This window comes from Labrus mixtus, chromosome 19, assembly GCF_963584025.1.
Source record: "Labrus mixtus chromosome 19, fLabMix1.1, whole genome shotgun sequence".
NCBI classification, from domain to species: Eukaryota; Metazoa; Chordata; class Actinopteri; order Labriformes; family Labridae; genus Labrus; species Labrus mixtus.
In genome coordinates, this window is record NC_083630.1 from 24,543,433 (window position 1) to 24,553,264 (window position 9,832).

Genomic DNA, 9,832 nt, shown 5'->3' on the forward strand with positions numbered 1-9,832 from the left:
AAGAACCATCATAAGAACCATCATTAGAACCATCATAAGAACCATCATAAGAACCATCATAAGAACCATCACAAGAACCATCACAAGAACCATCATAAGAACCATCATAAGAACCATCATAAGAACCATCATTAGAACCCAGGTAACACAAGAACCATCATAAGAACCATCATAAGAACCATCATTAGAACCCAGGTAACACAAGAACCATCACAAGAACCATCATAAGAACCATCACAAGAACCATCACAAGAACCATCATGAGAACCATCATCAGAACCATCATAAGAACATCATAAGAACTATCATAAGAACCATCACAAGAACCATCATAAGAACCATCATAAGAACCATCATAAGAACTATCATAAGAACCATCACAAGAACCATCATAAGAACATCATAAGAACCATCATAAGAACATCATAAGAACCATCACAAGAACCATCACAAGAACCATCATAAGAACCATCATAAGAACATCATAAGAACCATCACAAGAACCATCACAAGAACCATCATAAGAACCATCGCAAGAACCATCATAAGAACCATCACAAGAACCATCACAAGAACCATCATAAGAACCATCATAAGAACCATCATAAGAACCATCATAAGAACCATCACAAGAACCATCATAAGAACCATCGCAAGAACCATCATAAGAACCATCGCAAGAACCATCATAAGAACCATCATAAGAACCATCATAAGAACCATCGCAAGAACCATCATAAGAACCATCACAAGAACCATCACAAGAACCATCATAAGAACCATCATTAGAACCATCATAAGAACCATCATAAGAACCATCATAAGAACCATCATTAGAACCATCATAAGAACCATCATAAGAACCATCATAAGAACCATCACAAGAACCATCACAAGAACCATCATAAGAACCATCATAAGAACCATCATAAGAACCATCGCAAGAACCATCACAAGAACCATCATAAGAACCATCATAAGAACCATCACAAGAACCATCATAAGAACCATCGCAAGAACCATCATAAGAACCATCACAAGAACCATCATAAGAACCATCGCAAGAACCATCATAAGAACCATCACAAGAACCATCATAAGAACCATCACAAGAACCATCACAAGAACCATCATAAGAACCATCACAAGAACCATCACAAGAACCATCATTAGAACCATCACAAGAACATCATAAGAACCATCATAAGAACCATCATTAGAACCCAGGTAACACAAGAACCATCATAAGAACCATCACAAGAACCATCACAAGAACCATCATAAGAACCATCACAAGAACCATCATAAGAACATCATAAGAACCATCATAAGAACCCAGACAACACAAGAACCATCATCAACAACACGAGCTGAGACCAAGAGGAACCAAAGATTTAAAAAGATGTAAGAAACTAAAAGAGCTCAAAGCAAATCAAAAGAGAACAGCAATAAGAAGGTAAGAGCAGAAAAAGAAATAGAAACAAGTGAATCAATGATCAAAAAATAATATCAATGAAAATAAAACGTATCTATAAATATAAAACATAAATAGACTAAGTAAGATAAAGTTAAAAGTTTAAACATAAGAGGAGTTAAGATAAGAGCATAAATAAAAGGATAGTTAGAAGTAAATTATCGTGGGTGAAGTAGAGAATAACTGCCACATATTTACAGAAAGTCAGACATCTTCCCCATCCTGTTTCCGGTTCTTTGAGGTTCCTCTTTTCTTTATGAGCCTGACTCACCTCAGAAATCTTCCACAGAGCTCCCCTGGGTGCCAGGCGGCAGTGAGATATTAGAAGATGTGTCAGCGATAACTCTGTGACCCTAAGCCCTCCCTCCCCAGCCACGCTGCTTTAACCTTGCTGTAATTTGTCACTGGGCTGCAAGAGCTTCCCGGTACAGAGATAGATATCAATTCCTCTTTTCCCCTCCCTCCTTTCCTCACCATCCTTTCTCTGCAGGTCATTTCATCTACCTGGAAGCTACACCTGTGGGACTAAAAGGAGATAAAGCTCATATCAGCAGCTCTGTTTGGAAAGAGTCGAGCACCCTCTGCAAGCTTTCCTTCTGGTACTACATTTCCCATAAGTCCTCTGGAACAATCCGCCTGCTGATCAAGGTAAGACGTGTTTTTTTGACTATGGTTGAACTCACACAACCAAGATAAGAAATGTTGATTCTAACTGATATCAAAGGAGCAACATCAGACCCACCGCTTTCCATCAAGCTCGGTTTCAATGCCAGATTTGATTAAAAGATGAAAATGAAGACGGTTAACGCGAGTCGGTGCACTGAATCCATCATATGTGGAGGTGAATGATGGGCGTTGTGGTCAACCCTCGGCCCCAGAGACATCTTACCTCACCATCTGGGCACACACCAGCCCTTCCACTTCTCATGGCTCCTCACTTGTTAAGCACTCAGCCATCTCGTTTGTGTATTCATGCTTGACTTTGGGAGGGATTAAGACTTCTGCTGCAGCTTTTTCCCGCCATTTAAATTCTGCTGTGGTGTACTCTGCCTGCTACCTCCTGCAACTTCACTTCACTTCACTTCACTTTGTCGAGTACAACTCAAGGTCAAGGTGCGGGAGTAGATTTACTCTTTTGGTGTTTTTTTATTTGTGTCTGAGGCTGCAGATTTATTTCTCACTCACAGCAAATGTGGGGTTGTCAGAGTGTCCTTATGCGATGCAATTTTGCAGAACACGTCAGCGAGTTTTTTATGTAAATTTAAAATAAAGCAGTAAAGGAAGGGTCCCAACACATTTGCATATCATAAAATGCAAAAGAAGGACACTGATACTGACTGAGGCTGCAGCTGCAAAGTCATGGAGGTAACAGAGCTCCTGTCAGGACTTTATATAAGGATATGATTTCATGAAGGATAAGAGTTTTTCACAATAAGGGCGCGTAGCTGACATGGTTGACAGGCGGGTGGAGGCTGGAGTGAAATGTGCCACGTTGAGTGCATTGAGTTTTTTGTCGCTGAAAGCTGTGACACTATAATAAAAAGGCAATATTAAGTGTAAAGGGTTAAATGTCCATTTGCATAAAAAGACTGCGCCCTTAATTTCCTTTAGGTTTGGGAATTGAGGCTTAAACTTGTCTGTTGTGCTGTGATGGTTGTGTTTTTGAACATTGAGACTTGGTCTTCAAATTTCAACTGGAGGCAATATGTTTGATTTTGTGGAATAAAATATAAAATATTTGCTTTTTTCATGTTAAATATGAAATGACTCTTCAGTCTCTTATACAGTATGTTCTGCTCATGCACCTGTGGATGTAGTTGTTGTATTTACTGATGTTTTGTGTTTTAGATATATATGCACAGTTCTCCACCCCCTGCTGTGTTATTGATTTCACGTGAAGTGTTGTGCAGACGCTTTAAGAAATTCAAATCACGTCATGTGTCCTTTTTTTTTTTCTAGTCAGGCCCGCTGGTTATGTGATTGATAGTGTGTCTGTGTGCGAGGCTGCACGTGATGAATACATGTTACATGTCCTCCATGTTCATGTGCACAGCTGGAAAGTGTAAAGTTTGGCATTTGAAGAAGGTTCGAGCTCGATGTGAAAACGAGGAACAGACAGAGACAGAGCGTGGAGGAATCAGAGGTCATTATGTAGGATTTTGCTGATTGTGTGTGTGTGTGTGTGTGTGTGTGTGTGTGTGTGTGTGTGTGTGTGTGTGTGTGTGTGTGTGTGTGTGTGTGTGTGTGTGTGTGTGTGTGTGTGTGTGTGTGTGTGTGTGTGTGTGTGTGTGTGTCTGACTTTTTACGAGTGTGTGGGGGAGAGAGAGAGAGAGAATCAATATCTGAGCTCAGCTGTGTGTCCCTATAGTCTTCCCTCACACACAATTGAAGTTAAGTGCATGTATGACCTCACAGGTTCAAAGACATTAGCACTTACACGTTATAGCTTTTATACAGCGTTCATATCGCCTCGTGTCAAAGAGACAACATAAATACAAACATGAAAACACACTCAGACAGGCATCGCAGTGTAAACACAGAGTGTGTGGGAGCCATCTTTAAAGAGGGATCGGAGAACAAAGGCAGTTATGGTAATGATGCTCAGAGAGGGGGAGGGGCTTATACTCACTTGACTTACATGTTTTACTTTCAGTTAAAGTCTTTATATGTGATGTTTTGATCCAGCAGATGTCGCCCTTGAGCACCAGCATGAAACCAAAACAACTCGCGCTGCATTGTTGTGTTAGCATGCTAATGCTAGCGATCTTTATTCTGCTCGTATCTTCACACTGCATGTAAATTTACCTGAAATGAGCGTGATCTAGAAACACAGTTAAGCAGTGAGTACAGTATGTTATTCTTCTTTTCTCTAGTCCCTCAATTGAACAACTTTTATACACGAGGGGAGGAGTCAGCCGGCCGTCCTGGCGATGTAAACAAAGTGAAGATAGGACTCTGAAAACTCTGAAAACATCACAGACAGTGGGACTCGGGTGTTACACCCATTGTAGACAGTCATGACTCACAGAGTTATTTTCAGAGGAGATACTTGATTTAAATCACATATAAAGACTTTAAGAGCTCCTCAGAGTTGTTTTAGTCACACTGATAACTGTCCTCTACAACCTGAACAAAAACAGGAGTCAGACAGGTGGGTAACAGACCAATCTGAAACCCCCCCTTTGTGACATCTATTTATCGCTTGACAAGGACAGTGTGAATTTATAACACTTCTGATTCTGAATGGATGCCAGAAAAAGCTGATTTTTTTTTTTTTTAAATCTCTCGTCCAGTTAATTCCCCAGTGTGTTATAGATTTCCTTTAACCCTAGAACACTAACTAACAGTTTTGTAACACCATCACTAACGTCGGGTATATTTTACCTGATATAATACACCCGATAAAACATACTTCCCATCAAAATATATTAAAGTACAACAATACATTGAAGTACTCTACATTATTACGTCTCATAAAACAAAAAAAGGAATCATGGGGGGAAACACATAAAAAGGCTCTAAAATTAGTGAAAAATTAGGGAATTGTTGATGAAATATTCCTAAAACAAAAGGAGCCGGGAACTCGTTCTTCGGTCCACCCGTCCCTGGGACATGTGAGGCAAAGTCTCTGACAACTGTGGGAAATATTTGAGTCTCTATCACTGAACGTCGGGTGAAAAAACAGGGCTGGGAGCAGGGAAACACGCTTACCTTCAGTGAGCAGACTGAAGCTTCCCACAGCAGAAACACAATGGAAATCACATGACCACAATCCCCCGACGTTAGTGTTCTAGGGTGCAAAGAATACATCGCCCTCCCTCCAAGACTTTACATTTCATGTTTGATGAGAGCAGACTGTTTGTATAGTAAGCCTTTCTCTTCCACAAATCTTTTTAAATCTGCAAACTCTCATGATGATTGTCGAGTAATGAAGCTGCACGGCCTGCCATTTACTCATTTTTTAAATACTTTATGGTGTAGTGGGGTTCCAATGTGGCCTCCATTATGGTGAACCAAACGTCTGCACGTCAGCCAAAAAAACGATGTTGAAACCAAGAAAAATACGGACCGACAAAACTCATAACTTGTCCATGTTGATAGCTTAACCATGCAACAGTATGCTAATTTCCTTTTAGTGTTAAACCATTTTCCACATGGAGTATAAAAACAGATGCTGACTGAAATGAAGGTGACTGAGAAACCCATAAATGAGAATCCATGAATAAAAAATTGTATCTCGGCTTTGGTGGAATATTCAGAACAACGTTAAGACTCGGGGGATTTTCAAGTGTTCAATAAATAGAAGCGTTTCATCTCGATTACAATTTACTCTTTTCTCGGTGACGGTCACCAGGGGGAAAATAAAACGCAGTAATGATGCAAATGTACATCCAGTCTACACCTTGAGCAAACTGAATTTGAGGTTGCATTGCCTTGAAGGAGAGCTCAGGAAATGAGCCTTCAAATTGATCGAATAAACGCCTCAGCTGATACGCCGCCGAGGCATCAAACGTGAGCCACGTATGCCAGTATCATGGAGTCGTCAGTCGCTCTGAGGCCGCTTTTATAGATTGAGTCTTAACGCCATGACATAAATCTGGATAAGTCGTGCTGTAACGCTGCCTATTAATCTACGCTCTACTCTCGCAGTAACAAGATTATTTCAAGCCGGAGCTCCATTGGTGTACAGCAGAAGAGACAGCCTATGCGTGCCTCACCCAAGGGTGCATTTTAATAGGCTTTAAACTGCAGAGTGGAGTGTGACATTGCTCGTCCTCTGCTTTTGAGTAGGTCTCTTTTACTGCAGTCGAGCCTCTGGCCATATCATGCAACTTGGAGTACAGTAAGTTTGATGTCTTTGGAGCACTGTGTGCTTTGTTCACCTGCAAAGTCTTGAAAGTTTGACTGTTCTGAGGCTGATTCTCATCAAGACAAGGGGCTGAATTAATGATGTGATATTATGGACCTGCAGTCACCTTTGAGGAGTCCAGAGGACGAGGAAGCCGTTATGGATTACTGCGGCGCAAAGGCAGTCTTAATATCGCACATCATGAACTTCTCCAGAACAGGTGTTAACTCTCTAGATTCTTATGTTAAAATCTGAGTTGTTGAACCAGGCAGAAGTTCTCCTTTACTGACTTCAAACTTCAGGTTTTCTGGGCCTTTTTATGAGATGAGACAGAACATGATGGGAGGAGAGAGGGGAGGATGACATGCAGCAAAGAGACGAGGACTCTAGCCTCAGTACATTGTTTATTTCCTTGTTTAGCACCAATACACCAAGTCAAATTCCTTGTATGTATAAATGTACTTGGGAATAAACCCCGATTCTGATTCTGAATCTGATTTTGAGCGCTGTCTCCCCCCTCCTCTCTAGAGTCCATGCTCACTCAGGTCACCATGTGGTGGACTCTGAAGCTTCAGTGTTTATCCAGCTCTGCATGGGTCTGTAAACCTTTCTGTGTTCTAACCTCTCTCCATTTTTCAAAAGCATCTCCAATATTGATCCTAGTTTGAGCACGTTTCTGCTCGTGGAGCTTATTAGAAACATGCAGAGGCTTTTTAGGTCGGGTACAATCACTTCTATCTGAACCACTTCTCTTGCCCGCTTCCATCGCTGCAACACCTGTTGACCTGATAACTGCTCTCATATCTGACAAACAGAGGGGCGTCCAAAACGGCCGTGTGGGAGGGGTCTTAAAAGCGCCTACCTCCTCTGGACCAAAGAAATCCAGAGCATTCAGGAGCAGAATCTAAAGTTAGAAGGAGGACATACTGGCTGCTGCATTGTTGTCAGAGAAGCCAGCACTTCAACATGTTTCCTTAATGATCAGATAGTAAGATACCTTTATCATCTCACTCTCTACACATCTCACTGGTTGTTCTTTTTAATATGGGATCTTTTTAAATAATGATTTAAAAAAAAGATTATCTGATGTCTTTACCTTTAGTAGAATGCTTTGTCATTCTTCCCGCTGTGTTCCTGTTAAGCCGAGCCGGAGCTGCAGAGAGGCTGATATCATTGTCACGATGTCTACGAGACTCAATCTTCTTTTTCTTCCTTTCATCCTTCTTTGAATGGATTTGTCTGAGTTTGTCTTTAGTGTTGCACTTCTATCCCTTTGAACCATTTTCTCTCAAATTCAGTGTTCTTAGTTGAGTCATTGTGACTGTGTATTTATCACAGTTTGAAAACTCTGTGGTATTGTAACATTTAAAAATAAAGGACGCTAACAACTTCTACATCTTCACCAATAATTCTGCACAAAGTGTCTCATATTCTTGAAAATCAAAAGAGCGTATCTTTAATATGATGTGATATGACTGTGTAAAAGTCTCTTTCATGCTCTTGACACAACATTAAAAAACCGCCGGTGGGATGCTCGCTCGTAAAAATCCCCTTTTCAAAGTCCCATTTGTTGTTTCGACGCTGTGTAAGTCGTGATTTAGTGCCTGTGAGGTGCATGGGAAGAGACAGATGAGGCTTACAGAGGAATACTCTCCGGTCTGTGTTCTAATATGTTCCACATGTGGCATGAGAGAAAACCATTAGCATAACTCAGGAAAAGCACGGGTCCATTTTGGACGGTAGATCTGCAAACGGGGGAACTTATTATGACGATGTTATACTAATGAGACTTTAACGACTCCTCTTTAATGACACTCTCTGATTCTCTGCAGCGGCGCTCTGTCCAAGAGTTAATTCCAGCTCATTTTGACTTCATCACTTTTTACTTACTCAGTGTTTGACTCAGATTTCTCACAGCTTTCACTTCACTGTGAGGCTCTTTGAAACATTATTACAAGTCTACAATTCACTTAGCAGACTCTTTTATCCAAAGCGACGTACATCAGAGAGTAAGAACAACACAAACAAGGATCTAGAAAAAAGGGAACAATGTCAGTAAGAGCAAACGATCAGCTTTGAGTCTGATTGGACACACAGGTGCTGACAGGAAGTGACCAGAGGCAAAGCACAACATTGAGGGCAGTTCTTGAGAGCTCTAATCAGTATAGAAACCATCTTATAAGTCGTCGTTATCAAACAAAAACCATCGTCATTACCATCATCATCATCAATAATATGGAGACCATCATCATTAAGTTAGTAGGTATTCATGAAAGAGCTGGGTCTTTAGCTTTTTCTTAAAGGTGCAGAGGGACTCTTTGGTCAGCGCTGCTCTGTTTCCACAGACGGAGAACGATCTGTGGGAGGTGTGGAACAAAACGGGGAATCAGGGGAGCAAGTGGAATCGAGCAGAAATCCCTCTGAGGAAGCTGAGGAACTTTGAGGTGATTATCGAGGGGATTCGCTCGATGGACGTGAGTGGAGGAGCTGCGCTGGATGACCTGGAGTTCATTGACTGTGCCCCAAGTAGGTGATATCAACCGTGCAAGACTTAAGACCCAAAAGAACAAATTTTAAAAATCCACAGATCCGTGAACTGCACTGATGGGTGGTAGGTAAAGATGTTATTTTAAGGTAAATAAATAGATGCATGAAGTTGCTTGAACTCTCAGATCACACAAAGGTCAAACTCTTCTAAAACATCTATTAGCAGCTTGAAAAAAAACTTCCATCAAAAGGATTTATTTCTTCAGAGTTATGTCTGAGATTTATGAAATGTGCTTTAATAACTGTAACTCTTTCATCTGTCAGGTGTTAAAAATACAAGCTGGTGAGGAGTAAAGATCGGAAACTTGTTAAAGTTTTACTCTAAGAAAATGGAGCAACCTGAGAGGAAGGTTTTTTTTTATAGCTAAAAATCTCAACACCTGGAAAAGTCGTTACAGTCGCTGGTTTCCTGGGAAACATCTATAATCACACTTTGGTCACTTTGTGCAGAGGAGGCACAACTCAGACGTCTGACTTCTTAGATTCAAAAGATGTTTTGATTTCATCAGGACTGTCATCATTTCATATAATTATGTTCGTGCTTTTACAAAATGTGTTCAGCTTTTCAAACAAACAAGTCGTTGTTCAATTTTTTGATTAAAGTCAAGAATATTTGAAGGATGGATAAACCTTTGAATCTCCTGTCTTTGTAAATGCAAGAAGATCAGATTGATTAGTGTCAAAAGCAAACATGGGATTAATGCCAGCCTCCAAAATCCAAGGTTACATCCTCATCACTCATCGAGAGGAAGCATCTGAATGAGTGATTACAGCTGAGAGCGGCCCGCAAAATTAAACTAAAAACACTTTTATTGTTGCTCATAATGAGGATTTAAAGACATTAAAAGTCTCTAATGCTCCCCTTCGTCCTCATTTCATCAAAGTATACGTCCAACAATCTTCACCAGAGAGTCATAAATGTGCTGTGAAATTATTTTACGATCTCTTCGACTGATAGTCAT

The 9,832-nt window shown here is 40.6% G+C and overlaps 2 protein-coding genes across 5 annotated transcripts in view; both read left to right on the forward strand.

Annotated features, from left to right (window-relative positions):
- The window catches only part of LOC132994233 (xin actin-binding repeat-containing protein 1-like), a 140,782-nt gene that overhangs the window by 52,293 nt on the left and 78,657 nt on the right, over positions 1-9,832 (forward strand). The window lies entirely within an intron of this gene.
- Positions 1-9,832, forward strand: part of malrd1 (MAM and LDL receptor class A domain containing 1) — a 59,354-nt gene that overhangs the window by 30,994 nt on the left and 18,528 nt on the right. For all 4 annotated transcript variants that reach the window (XM_061064445.1, XM_061064444.1, XM_061064443.1 and 1 more), the window contains exons 20-21: positions 1,965-2,122; positions 8,669-8,849. In XM_061064445.1, the coding sequence (XP_060920428.1) occupies positions 1,965-2,122; positions 8,669-8,849 (339 nt within the window). The remainder of the gene's footprint in view (positions 1-1,964; positions 2,123-8,668; positions 8,850-9,832) is intronic.